This window comes from Myotis brandtii, unplaced genomic scaffold (assembly GCF_000412655.1).
Source record: "Myotis brandtii unplaced genomic scaffold, ASM41265v1 scaffold69, whole genome shotgun sequence".
NCBI lineage: Eukaryota > Metazoa > Chordata > Mammalia > Chiroptera > Vespertilionidae > Myotis > Myotis brandtii.
This window is the reverse complement of record NW_005370700.1, coordinates 483,066-499,843: the sequence shown is the minus strand read 5'-3', so window position 1 is coordinate 499,843 and position 16,778 is coordinate 483,066. Positions and strand designations below refer to the sequence as shown.

General features: G+C 46.8%; 1 protein-coding gene across 1 annotated transcript in view; it reads left to right on the top strand.

Annotated features, from left to right (window-relative positions):
• PHLPP1 (PH domain and leucine rich repeat protein phosphatase 1) overlaps positions 1–15,691 on the top strand; it is a 212,964-nt gene extending 197,273 nt beyond the window's left edge. The window contains 5 exon segments of the mRNA XM_005881787.2: positions 2,618–2,722; positions 5,389–5,583; positions 10,783–11,011; positions 13,576–14,099; positions 14,101–15,691. Of these exon segments, the coding sequence (XP_005881849.1) occupies positions 2,618–2,722; positions 5,389–5,583; positions 10,783–11,011; positions 13,576–14,099; positions 14,101–14,710 (1,663 nt within the window). The 3' untranslated portion in view covers positions 14,711–15,691.
• Positions 15,692–16,778: the final 1,087 nt, after the last annotated feature.

The window sequence follows — 16,778 nt, the reverse complement described above, 5'->3', positions numbered from 1 at the left end:
TTGCAAGAGGGATGTCCGACTGCTGGTTTAGGCCCGATCCCTAAACCGGCAGTCGGACATCCCCCAAGGGGTCCCTAATTGGAAAGGGTGCAGGCTGGGCTGAGGGGAACCCCCCCCCCCCGCACGAATTTCGTGCACCGGGCCACTAGTATTAAGTAAATAACAATGAAATCATAATACTCTTACGTAAAAACGTTACCTTCCCTAACAGCTAGAAGATGGTGGCCTTTTAGTAACTTGGGAGAGTCTCCATAACTAATGTATTACTTGCAGTTTTAGAGGGTTGGCCTGTTTGTTCTACATGAGCCAGGGTGTGCCTCTGGTGACTCTCCTGTATGACTGCACTCCAGCTCCTAGTCTGTAGTCTCACGCTCACTTAAAGATCTACAAAAGTCAACATTCAGGTCACTTCAGACAGCTGCTCAGCCACACTGTGCTCAGCTAGGTGGAGAATGAGAAATCACTGCTCCCCAGGAAAGGATTATGGGGGAGTTTAAGGATTATGTATTCTTTAATAATCAGGCTAGGAAATGGAATTATTTCTTTGAAGGCTCTGTATTCCATCTGTAAAAAGTACAATGTCTTTAGAAATGAGCCTTCAGTTTTCCTCTAGAATTCAAAAAAGTAGCAGAGGTGTAGTGAGAGCCAACAGATAACTAAAAATTTTGGAGTCAAGTGTTTAGGTGCTGTTTAAGTTAAGAGATTATGCATACTGTTTAAGTAAGGGGGGGGCGTAATTTACAAGTAGGAAGGATTTATTTTGCCATGTGGCAACCAGCCTTTCAAAAACCTGCTTCACATCTGTGTGACTTCCTGTTTGGGGGCACTGACTGCTTTCAGTAGGCTGGTTATTAATAAACCCCACTTGAGAGTTTACCCTTTTAGTATTTCTGTGTGAGTCCTATTGAACCAATTATGGCCTATTAGAGTGGAGGTGAGGGAACAGCTTGTCTCCCATTTAAATATATGTAGTTAACATCTAATTTATTGAAATACTCCTCATTTACTTTGTAATCTAAACTAATAATAGAGGAATATGAAAATTAGCTGGGACGCCATAACGTCACGACCAAACAGCAGGGACCTGAGGCTGCAAGGCGCCTGGCAGGGCGAGGGACCTCAGGCTGTGCCCCCAGCCCAGCGGAGCTTGATGGGGGATCTTAGGCCATGCCTCATGCCCAGCGGGGCTTGACGGGGACCTCAGGCTGTGCCCTCCACCCGGCAGGGCTTGACAGGGGACCTCAGGCCGCACCCCCGCCCCACCGCCAGGCTGGAGGTCCTCAGGCTGCGCCCCTCGCCCAGCAAGGTTTGACGGGGGATCTCAGGCCACACACAAGCCCACCCAGCGGGGCTTGATAGAGACCTCAGGCCGTGCCCCTCGCCTGGTGGAACTTGACGGGGGATCTTAGGCCACGGGCTCCGCATGGCGAGGCTTGACAGGGAACCTCAGACTGCACCCCCCCACCCTGGCGCCAGGCCAGGGGACCTGAGGCTGCATCCCCCACCTGATGCTTGGCCAGGGGACTTGAGGCTGCACCCCCCTGCCCAGAGGGGCTTGACAAGATGGGGTTGGCCGGGACTGGGTCTCACCCAATGGGGGTGGGGCTGGCTGGGTCTGGGTCTCCTGCATTTTTGAAGTGCATGCGGGTGGTGGGCAGGGACTTGACTCTGGGTCCCGCGGCGTGCCCCAAACTCTGACAGGAGGGAGATTTTCATATACATTTTACTAATTTTCTTTCATCTCTGACACTTTTATTATAAAGAAAGGGTAAATAGCAATATTAAAACATTTCCTCTAATTCCCTTTTAATGTGTACGAATTTCGTGCACCGGGCCACTTGTTTTATTATATTAGTCTTAGCACGGATGGCTGTGCTAGTGAGGAAAGAATTGGAAGTTTCAGGGTATGGCAAGTCCTCAATAATCTTTGTGAAATATTTTAAGGCATGATGTGAGCAGAAATTGGTGTTGAGGATGAATGTTGCAGAATTCTCTCACATCATCCAAACACAGTATAATTGTGACTTGGGTTTCCATCTTTTCAAAGCTGGGTGTTCATGTTTAATGTGATAGTTTAATTTCCTTTTCTCACACGAAGGTTCAGAGCTATTCTTTTTATTCCCAGGAGGGAGCAGCCACTTAGTGCAGTGTATGCAACATTCTCTAATAATTGACATAAAATGCTGATAAAAACTAATTTTCATGCTCTGGATATTTAACCCTTTGTTTTAATTATGAATAGTAGCTAGTTCTTGTTGCTGATAAATATTTGAGACACTTTAGGCCCTGGCCAGATAGCTCAGTTGCCTAGAGCACCTTTCCGATACGCCAAGATTGCAGACTTGATCCCCACTCAGGCCACATACAAGAGTCAACCAATGAATGCATACCGATTTGAGGAACAACCAATCTCTCACTCTTGCTCTCTCACTCTATCTAAAAAAAAAAAAAAAAATCAATAAATAAAATATTTAAAAATATATTTCAGACACTTTAAACACAGTAAGAAATGGTAAGTACAGAGTGCTTAGCAAGTGTTTTTCATTTCTCCCATAAAGGGAGCAACAAGCACATGTTTGGTTTTACTGGTTCCTGTCCCTTCTGTTTCTCTTGTTAGTAATATCCGCTGTTTCAAGATTGATCAGCCCTCGGCAGGAGATGCATCTGGAGCCCCAGCTGTGTGGAGCCATGGCTATACCGAAGCTTCAGGAGTAAAAAACAAGTGAGTGGGTGAAGCTTAGGAATGAAACCCTCCTGCTCCCCTTCCTTCTTTGATGGGGTAGAAAGAAATCCAGTGCCATCACACACTGGCCTCACGTGAGGTTTCTCTGAACATGTTTCCCCAACGTGAGAGCATCTCCTGACTTACATTTGAACATTAAGCTAAGCCCTACTCAGCATCACATACTTTCTCTTTGTGAGAGATGTTGCTGGGATACAGTGTAACTGACACATTATATCTACGTGAGACTCCAGTGTTCAGAGAAGGCATAAGTATTGAAATGCATCCCTGCGCGTTTTAAAAGCCCCTTTCTCTTTCTCTGAAGCCTGTTTTTCCAGCAAAATGGATCGTGTTAAAGAAGTACCCTTGATTGTCCACATTTGATATAATTTATGTTATTGACCAGTGAGTGGTTCTGTTGAGCTATTTCTACCTTTGAAATGAGCTTGGCAGGAGTTTGATGTCTGTTTCTATAATGTCAACTTCTTGTCTTGCCATCAGGACGTGTCCATCTGAATTTCTTTTTCTTCCTTATTCTCACCAACCTTCCCTGTTTTGTATGTAAATGTTGATTTTCCTGAGAATTATAATCTAGCTCTTCAGGTTTGCTTGCTTTTTATTAAGAGGCGCTAATATAATAACTAGTACTAGAAAAGTAAAGAATCCTATAAATTAGAATAGTCACAATTTAATTAGCTGAGGTACAAGGACACAGCATATTGAGAGTATGGGAAGAACAGAAGTGGAGGATGATCCAATAGTAGCTAACATTAATAGTCAACCCTGGGTGCACATGAGAATCAATCAGATGACAAACTTTAAAAAAAGTCTCCAACCAACAGCCCATTAAATCAGAATGTTTGAAAATTTCCCAGGTGATCCTAATGTGTACCCAGGTTTGATAACCATTGTATAGCCGAATACCTTCTGTGGAAAATAAAAGGTGGAATTGTGGTTGTTACTGACTGCTTTTCTTTGGGATGGAAAACAGAATCAGCTCAAGTTCTGGGTCTGACATACGGTCGTTTCCTCTTTAAGAATGTGATTTGGCATTGTGCTGGCAAAAGGAGAGGGGTCCTCACTTCAGCACCCTGTTCCATGTGCCCACAGTGGTGCCTGGGCTCTGGTGCATTGTTTCTGTGTGCTTTGCACTGTATGTCATTGTGTTTGGGGAAGAGGGGAAGAAATTATACATTCTGTGGAACATTTGAAGTTCCTTCTTAGAGATCTTTCTTTTTAGATTAAAAGACTTTATGTCTTGCTTGCAAACACGAGTATGTGAAACTGCTTTTGAATTCACAAACACCAATGTGAAATCCAAGATTGGTTTTTAAACATCTCTAGATATTAAAGTGTATTATCCATTCATATATATTAATAAAGCAATGATCAGTTAATCTCCTTTTTACATAATCTCTCCTTCCACAATTAGTTTTTTGAAAATTTTTATGTTAAAGTGTAGCTAGCATAGGTACAGAAAAGTACAAAAGTGATAAGTGTACAGCTCTAGGAATCATCCTAAAGTGAACCCACCTGCAAATGACCACCTCGACCAACAACTGGACAGTCACCAGCACCTCAGAAGTTCCACATCACCCGGCCCTCACTTATGTCCCTTCACCTTTTTACCTTTGGTTTTTCCAGTGGAAGCTTCTCAAGTGTTTTGTTTTAGACTTGTAAATAGAGGGTTATGTGAACAAGGAGCTTGCTGCTTGCTATCTTGAGGGGAGGTGAGAACTGTGGTTGTCTCTCCCTACTGGGTCACTGCAGATCCTCCAGGAAACCCAAGCTGGGAGCTTCAATTGGATAAGTTAGGTTCTTCCTCAAACTAAACAACAAATGGGAAACTTCAGAAAAGAAAAATTACTGTACTTTTTTAAAAACATCGTTTTTATTGGGCCCCCCCCCCCATTTTTAGCAAGGAGAGCTTATAGAGGAAAGACAGAATTAGAAGATGATTTAATATATTATTAAGTTTTACTTTGCCTCTAATTGCCATATAACTTGGAATGACTTACTCTTATGAATAAATGAAGGCAGGAGTCGGACAGTGCTGAGATAAGAGTCGGGCTACAGTCTTTGCATCCGGGCTCTGTGCTTATTTGCTGTATGACCTTGGGCAGTTACTCAACCTCTTTTTGGCTTAATTTCCTCACCTGTAAAATGGCACTAAAAATACTACCTGTGCTCATATGGTTGATGTCAGGATGGCCTGAGTTTCATAGTAAAGGTCTCAGAATTTGAGACCATTCATATATTTTTATATACTTTTCCAATGTTCATATTTCTTCAGTGTTTTGTTGTTACTCCATTTTTGCCTGATGTGGAATTTCTCTTAATAACTTTATGTGAATGAATATGGTCATACGGATTTGTAATCATGTTATTTCCCATGTCTCTTATTCTCTTTTCACTACCATTTAAAATAATTCATCAGGAGATAAGGGTCCAGGAAGCCATGTGTGAAGCTTGAGCATGTATCAATCATTCTTCTTTGCTTACAGACATTAGTTGATAAAAATTAGCTGGGGTTCATTGACCTATTCTTAATCTGTCTGGAGTCATGAAGAAAGAGACTGGGATAGACAAGTCTGCTTGTTATAGAGTCGGGTTGGGCATAGAGAAGGAAAGATTGGACTTAGCACAAAAGCATTCTTGCCTTGCAGGTTGTGTGTGGCAGCCCTGTCGGTGAATAACTTCTGTGACAACCGGGAGGCTCTGTATGGTGTATTTGATGGAGACCGGAATGTGGAGGTGCCCTACCTTCTCCAATGTACTATGAGTGACATTTTGGCGGAAGAGCTGCAGAAAACAAAAAATGAAGAAGAGTACATGGTCAATACATTCGTTGTCATGCAAAGGTAAAATTAAGTCTCTACTGTATGTTTTCTTGTTCTTTGAGTGTTTAGCCTCAGGTTAGAAAAAACATGTCCAGTAACCTCAAAGCACTGATGTTGAATGTGGGAGTACAAGATGCATTCAGGTGCCCTGCCAGTGTTTCTCAGTGGTTAGCATTGACCTATAAACCAGGAGGTCATGGTTTGATTCCCAGTCAGGGCACATGCCTGGGTTGCAGGCTCAATCCCCTGTGGGGGACGTGCAAGAGGCAGCCAATCAATGATTCTCTGTCATCATTGATATTTCTCTCTCTCCCTCTCCCTTCCTCTTTGAAATCAATAAAAATATATATTTAAAAAGATGCATTCAGGCAATTTGGTTTTGCCCAAGCATCAGGAATGGACTGTGCTCCCCCTGAGACATACGGATGTTTCAACAACTTTGTAAGAGGCCACATCAATGACAGGAATTTAGTTTCTCTTAGAATGACCTCACAGGCATGCCATGATTCCAGGTTTTCACACTTGCTTATGACACATTTCCCACTTTCCCCAAGTCACGTGAGCTCCAGAGGCTCCTTAGACCTTTTGATGTGTGGACTTCTCTTTGAAAGGGACTGTTCCTGTCTCAGGTTGTTCATCTTTATGAAATACTATGACTGGTTTGAGACGGTGCAGTCCTTTGTAAACGAGATGTTCGAAATTTAGACCGGAAGTTAAATCATTCTTCTTATGTTGTTTTTCCCCCCTTATTAAATGTTTAAGTCAGTGTTAGTAGCAGAATCCATATGGAGCTTATGGTCACCATAGAAATTTTAGAATAATTGTAACTCTTAGGGTTGAATGGTATAAGAATTCCTTCATTCAAAGGATTGCTCATTCTTTACTGGCTTTGTACATTGTAAAGACATTGCCTATCTATTAATATTATACTCAAACACTTGCCTATCTGGGACCAGGAAGTGAAGAGTGCTCTAAAGGTCATGGGAACAATGACTATTATTTCTCTCCCTTGATACTCTGCCAGAGGAAGCATCTTTGTAATAGGGGTAGAAAAAGTATCTGCTGAGGAATAGTGGGTTGGAGAAGGCTGTAGAGTTTCCCTAAGTCATGAATAATTGTTTCCTCTTGAGGAACTCTGCAGAGGCAGCCGAGGGAGGCTCTTTGCTGCTACACTCACCTCTGTCTCTCAGATTTTCAGTGGGCATGTACAGTTAAATTCTGCTCATAGCTAATACTAATGAGTCTTTCTTTGTACTAGTCATTATTCCAAATACCTCAGTGCCATAAATTGTACCCAGTGGGATAGGTAGTATTACTGTTCTTATTTTACTGGCTGAAGGGGAAGAGAGGTGAAGCACATTGCTCTAAAAGCTAGTAGAGGGTGCAGCCAGAATTCAACCTCGGGCAGTAAGACTCTAGAGAATGTTCTAACTACCAGGGACATATATCTACTTTTCTGTTTTCATCCCAGCTTGTTCCAGCAAAAAAGCAAATAGATAACATAGACCCCCGCCCCCCCCCCCCCCCACACACACACACCATTTGCACACCCCCAAGAGTCTGCTTGTTACAGACCCTCCAGCACTGAATAAGAATTAAAAAATGTAAGAACCTTGAACTTGGGTTACCAGCTGTACTTCCCAAAGATGCCACCCTATTTCTGGCCTTGCTCAGATTAATCATGTGCCTTTGAAAGTAAGAAAGTAGTGCTGCATTGGCAGGGCCTAGTGCCAAATCTGCCGTGGATATCCAGGAGTTGGGGTTTGAGACCCAAACCACTGGCCCATCTTTAGGGTCATTCGTAGGCCTCTTATTTTCCCTGTTTGTTAATAGGATATGGGATGTGTGACCTTTTCAGTTCTTGGGAGAATTGTATGTTCTTTGTTGGTAACATGCTAGAGTGTGCTTGTAGGCAGCCCTGGCTTCCATGGCTAGTGTTGCCACTTGCTAACCTAGATGAGAAGGAGTTGGTAGTACCTGAGGATCTGCCCCTGTAAACAGGCATCTGTTTGTCTTCACCTTGTGCTCCTGCACACTCAGCATCAGTGGGGCCTGGTTGGCACCGCCATCTATGGGGCTCGAAACAGGAGGTCAAGACCCCTTGATTGGAGAGAAACCAAGATGGCGGCATAGGTAAACACCGGAAATTGCTGCCTCGCACAACCACTTCAAAAATAAACTAAAAGACAAAACGGACATCATCCAGAACCACAGGAAGGCTGGCTGAGTGTAAATTCTACAACTAGAAGGAAAGAGAAAAGCACACTGAGACTCAGGAGGTGTGGAAGTAAAGTGCAGTGGTACAGAGGCACATGCAGAAAGGGCTGGCAACTGAGGACGCAGTTGTCTTTTTCAATCGGGAGGGAGTCTCAAGCTCCCGACTGCTCTGAACTCCAGTTCCGGGTGAGTCTCTGGGGACCCAGACTCATACAGGGAGAAACTGGACTGTCTGGCAGCGGGCGGAACTCGAGGGCGGCTTTCTCTCAGAGGTGCTTGCAGCGACGGGACACTGAGACTCGGGGCCTCTTAGGGTAGGACTGAGGATCAGCCATAGCTGTTTGCTCCGCCGTATTGATTCCCTGAGACCCTGCCCCACCTAAGCTGTGCACAGAGGCTTTTGCATATGAAAGGCCTGGCCCTTTGCAATTTGAAAATTACCTAACAAACTGCAGCTGGGTCAGAGAGACCCAGAACTTCCAAAAGAAGGCCCAAGGCCCCACAGCAGCTTGCATTGCTTCACAGCTGGGCCTCATCTGGGCACCTCCAAACCCCAAACAAAGAAGAGGAATCTGCAGATCTCTCCATAGCTCCTGCTGGGTAGCCTCAGGCAGAGGCTAAATTAGCACCTCCTTAGAGATCCAAGAGCCAGTGTACCCAGTGGTCAGAGTGGGACCATCCAGATTACAACTCCTCAGATCCATAAGGGACACACTCAGGGGGCAGACTCAGTGAGCACCAAAGCCCCACTGAAGCAAGTCTTGCCCCAGAAGGGTGTCTTCAGCACAGAAGTTCTCCCACTGCAGACACAGCTGATTCTCACTGCCAATTGGCCTGGAGGTCAATTCCTCCCAGTGACACCTAAAACAATCAAGGCATAACTACAACAAGACTGTGCACAAAGCCCACAAGGGGGTGCACCAAGAGTGTCCACCTCAGGTAACTGGGGAGGCTGAGCCACTGGGCCCTGTAGGACACCTAGCACACAAAACCACTCTACCAACACAGGGAAGCAGACAAAATGCGAAGACAAAGAAACAGGTCACAAATGACAGAAATGGAGGACAGCAAACGACTGGATATAGAGTTCAAAACCACGGTTCTAAGATTTTTCAAGAATTTTATGGAAACCGCCGATAAATGTATTGAGATCCTTAAGAAATCTAGTGAGACCCTCGATGTTGTGATAAAGGACCAACTAGAAATTAAGCATACACGGACTGAAATAAAGAATATTATACAGACTCCCAACAGCAGACCAGAGGATCGCAAGAATCAAGTCAAAGATTTGAAATACGAAGAAGCAAAAAACACCCAACCGGAAAAGCAAAATGAAAAAAGAATCCAAAAATACGAAGATAGTGTAAGGAGCCTCTGGGACAACTTCAAGCGTACCAACATCAGAATTATAGGGGTACCAGAAGAAGAGAGAGGGCAAGATATTGAAAACCTATTTGAAGAAATAATGACAGAAAACTTCCCCTACCTGGTGAAAGAAATAGACTTCCAAGTCCAGGAAGCGCAGAGAACCCCAAACAAAAGGAATCCAAAGAGGACCACACCAAGACACATCATAATTAAAATGCCAAGAGCAAAAGACAAAGAGAGAATCTTAAAAGCAGCAAGAGAAAAAAAGTCAGTTACCTATAAGGGAGTACCCATACGACTGTCAGCTGATTTCTCAACAGAAACCATGCAGGCCAGAAGAGAGTGGCAAGAAATATTCAAAGTGATGAATAGCAAGAACCTACAACCAAGATTACTTTATCCAGCAAAGCTATCATTCAGAATTGAAGGTCAGATAAAGAGCTTCACAGATAAGAAAAAGCTAAAGGAGTTCATCACCACCAAACCAGCATTATATGAAATGCTGAAAGGTATTCTTTAAGAAGAGGAAGAAGAAAAAGGAACTCTTACCATTTGCCACACCATGGATGGAACTAGAGAGCATTATGCTAAGTGAAATAAGCCAGTCAGAGAAGGATAAATACCACATGATCTCACTCATTTGTGGAATATAATGAACATCATAAACTGATGAACAAGGACTGATCCAGAGATGGAGAGGCATTGATTGGACTGTCAGGCCTTGGAGGGAAGGTAGGGGAGGGCAGGGTTAAGGGGGAAAGAGCAACCAAAGGACTTACATGCAAGCATATAGGTCTAACCAATGGACACGGACAACGGGGGGGTGAGGGCATGAGCGGGGAGGGGGGTTAGGGGGTAATGTGGGTATAAGGACAGGGAACCGGGTGGAGGGGAGCTATGGGGGGGAAAAAGAGGAACAACTGTAATAATCTGAACAATAAAGACTTAATTTTAAAAAAAAACAACCCTTGTTTGTTGGGACTTGATGCTTTGCGTAAGTCAGTGGATTGATGGTCAAGAATAAAAGCGCTGTGGAGCTTAATTACTAGAATGTACTTTCTGTGAATGTTCTAGAATTGGCATTACTGATCCAGCAAGTCTACACCATCTAGAGCAAGAACGTGGATGGCCCAATATGTCAGAGCTCCTCCAAGTAAACATCTGTATTGCAGGGAGAGAGGGTGGTCAGGTGCTTTTGAGGTTTTTGTGTCAGTGGGTGTGGTGTTTGCATCTGCTCCTATTGAAGTGGTTCCTGCAGAGTTCCCCTCCTGGGAGCAGAGGGGGTTTAAAGAGGGGTGGGAGGGCTTTCAGTGTTCACTGGCCGCTGTCTCTGGAGTGTGCTGACATGGGGGTAGCAGACCGGAAGGACACAGCCACACAAGGGCCCTTTACTTGCATATTAGCTCTGGGGCTTTAGTGCAGAGGGACACTTTGCCCCAGTTGTGAGCAGACCCCTCTGTGTGGGTGTGTATGTCGATTCCACGGGCTCTTTTCCTCTGAGGAGTTGAGCGGCGCCTGCTTTGGTGAGAGCCTGACTCGAGCCCCCAGGTTCTGTTTCCTCCTTGCCCTGTTGAATTAGCAAGACTGACACAGACAGGCTGTGTTGGGTTTTTACGCCCTCTTTTTGGATTCCAGGAAACTTGGAACTGCTGGCCAGAAACTTGGAGGTGCTGCTGTCCTTTGTCACATCAAGCATGACCCTGTGGACCCAGGAGGATCCTTCACCTTGACCTCTGCCAATGTGGGCAAGTGCCAGACGGTCCTCTGTCGGAACGGGAAGCCGCTGCCTCTGTCCAGGTCATATGTCATGAGCTGCGAAGAAGAGCTGAGGAGAATTAAGCAGCACAAGGCCATTATCACGGAGGTGAGGAGAGAGCCACTTTCCTCGGGTGGTGGGAAGACAGGGCCGGGGTCTGCAGAAGCCATTTCCGAAACCCTGGTGTCACATAGCAAGTTCTTTCGTAGGATAGGTGTGAAGACATTATACTGTATAGAATAATAAACCGTTTATTGTTGGCCTCTGTGTCGGACTGTGCCAGGTGCTCCGTGGCGCTGTCCCATCTGGTCCTCATGGGAGATACTGGTTTGCTTTGTGGTGAGGGCTCCACCCCTGAGATCACACTGTTGGTATCCCTGTCTTCGCTTTGGGGCTGGTGGCTGTGACCTTCAAACCTTCATCAAAGCCTCAGTTTCCTCATCTGTAAAGTGGGAACAGTAGTATATCTGTCCTGTAGGCTACTGTATCTGTGGAAATGAACTCACTGGTACTTTGGGTCATACCTCCTGTTCCATCTGAGTAAGGCAGTGAGTACTTTTCAGCCAGGGACCATTTTTCCCCAGTGGGACATTTCGCAATGCCTGGACACATTTTTGTTGTCACAACTGAGTCAGAGAGTGCTTAGGGCATGTAGAGGCAGGGATGCTGCTAAACATCCTACAGTATACAGGGCAGCACTGCAACAAAGAATTGCTTGGCCCAACATGTCAGTAGTGCCCCTGTTGAGAAAAGTTGACATAAGTCAGTCTGCATTAGAGCAAGATTTGTTACAGCACAACTTCCACATGGGCATTAGCAGCCCAGCTCCACTCACCCACTCATCATAACAGTATCACCTGGTGGGCCTGACGTATGACGGGGGATACAGACGTGACCCATCTGCCACAGGAGGTGTCCAGTCTGTATTGTTGAAAACCCACAGGCCTTGTTTAACCAGGTAGACAGTTCAGTAGAGATGAGTCTGTTGGGTCCGGACAGACTCTGATAAGAACCATGAGGAAGATAGAAAAGATTTGGGATCCACTATGAGACTCTAGAAATGAGTCTGTAGGTTGGTTTTAGTTCCCTGTCTGCCTGTCTGGGAGCAGAGAGAATTAAAGTAGATCATAGACACTCTCTCGGGCAGCAGAGACAGTCTAAGATGGGACAGATGTAACTGAATTAAACACTCAACATTACACCATGCAAAGATTAACCATTTCTGCTGCATAAATGCTTCGAAGTTTGTGCTTCAGAACTTTTCTCCTATTTTCCCTGCCTCTTCTCACTTTTTAAAAAATATACATATATTTTTTTATTGTTGATAGTATTACAGATGCCTCCCATTTTCCCACCCTTCTCCTCCCAGCCCCTACCCACCCCCCATCCCCCAGGTCTTCACCACCCTATTTCCTCCTCACTTTTGTCTGCATTGCTGGTTTTGTTACTTCTCTACCTGAGGCACACTCACCAAACGCACACATGTGCACACAGGCGCACACAGACACAAGACCATTGGTCTCGATGGGGGCAAGATCTAAAGGATTGGGCAGAACAGCAAGGGTAATTTCTGGCCAATTCCACACTTCAGGGAGCAAAGAATTATATCAATAGAGTCGAGGGAGCTGAAAATTGTGCTTGAAACCTCATTTTGGTAATTTTCCTTCTAAGAACTCTGCCTGATCGTGAGAGTATCGTGGTGGGATTGTGTGTGGAGTCGCAGAAGGCACCCCTAGAACACCAATCAAACACCTCACAAAATCCCACACAAAGGAAGGAGGTAGGGTTGGGAAGGAAACGGCCATTCTTTGGAAGAAACAGCAGCTTTAGGGGACCATCTCTGTTACCTCGTCCTAGACACACACACTGCTGAAAGTTGTATTTGTCATCATGAAGCTTCCCTGGCAAAGTTAAAAATAGGGTCATGGAGAGGCACGTTATGGACCTGAGACCCTCAAACGTTAATAAAGAACTAAGCTGTGCACCGGGGTCACCCCTTCCTCCCTCTAGTTTCAGAGTAAAGGTCTTTAACCAGCAAATGGTCTGAAACTTTGGCTCATGATTTAAATGGCATGAACCCAAGTGATCCGAAGCCGAGGGACTTTGTCTTCTCCCTTTGCCATCAGCAAAGTGAGTTCTCGGAAGTGATGGGAACTGGCCCTTCTCCCTCAGCATCTGCCTCTCTCCGGCGTGGGCATTCTGACCTAGTGAGTCACACCGAGATTCTCCCCCCAGTTATTTTTTTACCTTTGTAAGTGTAAAGCAGTGTCTCCTGGGGCCCTGTGGTTGCTGGACTGCTGGAGAGGAATGGAAGGCAGGAGGCATTATTTTGACCAGACCTTCTGTGTCTGCTCAGGACTGGCTTGTTTCAGAAAGCCCTTTCCTGTGGCTACAGAAGCGTCCCAAGGTGCTATGACAGGTGCTGTGACAGGCTAGATCGCGGTTTGCTAGAACCCAGTATGAACGTGGTCCCTCTTGCCCCTCCTGTTTCTGCCCTGCCCAGGCCACTGCCCTGGTTTCTGATGAGAGATGGATACTGGCCACTCATCAAAGGGAGAGCAGTCCTTCCCTTGGGCACACACAGTGCTCTCTCTGGGGTCTCCAGGCAGGAGGCCCAGGGAAGTTGCCACGTGGGCTCGGTGTTAATGTCTGCTTGGAAACCCTTCTTCCAGGACGGCAAGGTGAACGGAGTGACCGAGTCCACGCGCATCCTGGGCTACACCTTCCTCCACCCTAGCGTGGTGCCGCGGCCCCATGTGCAGTCCGTGGCCCTGACACCCCAGGACGAGTTCTTCATCCTGGGCAGCAAGGGGCTATGGGACAGCCTGTCCATCGAGGAGGCCGTGGGGGCCGTGCGCAACGTGCCCGATGCCCTGGCTGCCGCCAAGAAGCTGTGCACCCTGGCCCAGAGCTACGGCTGCCGCGACAGCCTCAGCGCCGTGGTGGTGCAGCTCAGCGTCACCGAGGACAGCTTCTGCTGCTGCGACCTGGGCGCGGGCGGAGCCGGCCCACCGCCCAGCCCGGGCATCTTCCCGCCCTCGGTCAGCATGGTGATCAAGGACCGGCCATCGGACGGGCTGGGCGTGCCATCGTCCAGCAGCGGCATGGCCTCCGAGATCAGCAGTGAGCTGTCCACCTCCGAGATGAGCAGCGAGGTGGGCTCCACAGCCTCGGACGAGCCCCCGCCCGGGGCCTTGCTACCCCAGCGAGCAGCGCTGCCTGCTGCACCCCGCCTGCCTGTCCAGCGCCTTCCAGCGCCAGCTGTCCAGCGCCACCTTCTCCAGCGCCTTCTCTGACAACGGCCTGGACAGCGACGACGAAGAGCCCATCGAGGGCGTCTTCAGCAACGGCAGCCGGGTGGAGGTGGAGGTGGACATCCACTGCGGTCGCGCCAAGGACAGGGACAAGCAGCAGCACCTGCTGCAGGTGCCGGCCGAGGCCAGCGACGAGGGCATCGTCATCAGCGCCAACGAGGACGAGCCTGGGCTGCCCAGGAAGGCGGACTTCGCCAGCATGGGGACCATTGGGCGCCGGAGGGCTAACGGCTCCGTGGCTCCCCAGGAAAGGAGCCACAACGTGATAGAAGTGGCCACGGAAGCGCCTCTCCGCAAGCCTGGAGGCTACTTTGCGGCCCCGGCCCAGCCAGATCCCGAGGATCAGTTCATCATACCGCCCGAGCTGGAGGAGGAGGTCAAGGAGATCATGAAGCACCACCAGCAGCAGCAGCCGCCCGCGCAGCTCCCCCTGCAGCCGCCGCGGCAGTGCCCGGCCGACCCGCTGCCGGACTACTGCGACACACCACTATGACCTGCCGGCGCCGCTTAATAAACTAACCAAGAAAGACGGAGTTGCAAGAGTCTCCCAGGCTCGCATTAAACCAGGGGTTTACTCCACGCCCTTCTCCCAGACTCTCTCCCAACCTGTCTTTGCAGCTAGTCTGTAGGTTCTTCCTGTTGGTGATTTTTAAAATAATTACCACTTTTCTTCTAGTGATGCTTTACCAATATGATTTAAATTTGTTAACTTCTTTTCCTAACATATCAGATGTGTAAAGACAAAGAACAAAAGGTTTAATATATTACAGAGAAACAGTTAATGATAATGTAATATTTTTTAAAATGGCTTTTTATTGTTTTGTTCGTTTGGAAGGCAGGGCAGGTTGCCAGTGCTCAATGATGTAATAATATTGTAATTCTGGGGGGAAAGGCTTTTTTTTTTTTTTTGTCTTGAAAATGATAGACATTTGTAGAATATGGAGACTAACTCCTAGGAGTTGCTTTACTCTGTCAGGTGACTTAAGTCACTGGGATTCACTAATTTTCTCTGAGAGAACAGTTGATTGAGAAATTTCTATTGTAAATAGCTCCGTGTTGTATAGTGATGCTTCAGATGTTTTGTAGTTTTGGCATAAGGACACAGTCTAAACAACTGACTTTTCCCTCCCTCCCCTTCTGAGGAGCCTTCCCGCCCACACTCACCTCCTAATCCACATTAGTTCATTCGATGATGAGGCTGAGCAACGAAGAGCATTTCCATTCAAACAAGGTGCCTCTTAGGCCACTGGAAAGGAGCCTGCACCCAGGGGCCTCTGAGCCTTTCCCGTCCTCTCTTGCCTACCCAGCCTCTTCACTTTGCAGGCACTTTCTAATTGTGTTCCTTTCTGCTGCCACAGTCAGCATGATTGTAGAGTCCAGTTAGACCATTGACATACCAGCAGTTACATTAAAGCCGAATGCACAGATGAACATGTCATAATTTTTGTTATAATAAATGCAAAATTTACAAGTATTGCACTCATCTGCTTTTGTCTCAGCAGCCAGATGTGTCTTGCAGACAGTCATAATAGCTTGGATTTGGAGTTACCAGATATTTCTGCCTTTGGGGTTTTGTTTGTTTTTTGGAAGGGAAAAACACCCAACGGGACATGGACCTTGTGACTAACAACAGAAATAGTTGATCTTGCAGCCCTTCTATTTCTTGTTGTTATGAAGGCTAGGCGTTATAAAGGAAGTAGATCGAGGTTGCATAGAGGAGATCCCTGGAAAACCTCCCACAAAGCCATACCCATTTTCAATTCTCTCAGGGGCCCTTAAGCATAAGAACAGGTTAATATACTTTATTTGAATAGTGAAAATCAGAAGCTGGTGGGCTCACTCTCTAGCACTAGGACAAATCACCCGAGTGCAGTAGAGTCCAGTGGGAAATCCAGTATTCCTAGCTGACCACTGGCCCCATTTACAGACTGTAGCCCCCGACCCTGCACCTTGTGGACCACGTGTTGGTCTTCTCTGTCTCACATGAACCAGCTTCCCAGAGGACTGTCTCCTCTCTTCCTTCTTCAGGTCTGCCCTTAAGTGAAACCTGGATAGTTTAGTAACAGGACAATTAGTATTTCTCAACTTGTGGACTTGGTGGTGGGCTGTCTGTCCCTTTGCTTGGTGGTCAGATCTGTGACCTGGCCATGTCTTGGTAATGTCCATACTTTATTACGTGTCAGGATACGTGCATGTCATGCTCTTTGAAAACTGCTAAGGCCGTGAAAGAAGGTAATTTCATCCTAGTAAGGGACAGTGACCAATGGACTAGACTGTAAACGGTTCACGCCCAGGCTGAGCTCTTTGCTCTAGACTGTCAGCAAAACCGTCGTAGGCTGGCCGTCACCTGCACCTTGCCTTCCTCGGTCTTTGCCCTGCTCCAGGTGGATAGGAGCAGGCTTGGGAGGCGCTGAGTTTCATACCAGTGAAGACCTGGGCTGGCGTCTGAGGTCCACAGTTCTGAAACCCCCTTTGGCCGGGTTCATTGTTGCCTTAGGTGACCCAGACCATCTGTGGATTTCTCTGCAACTCCCTTCCAGAGGGGTCAGCATTTGCTGCCC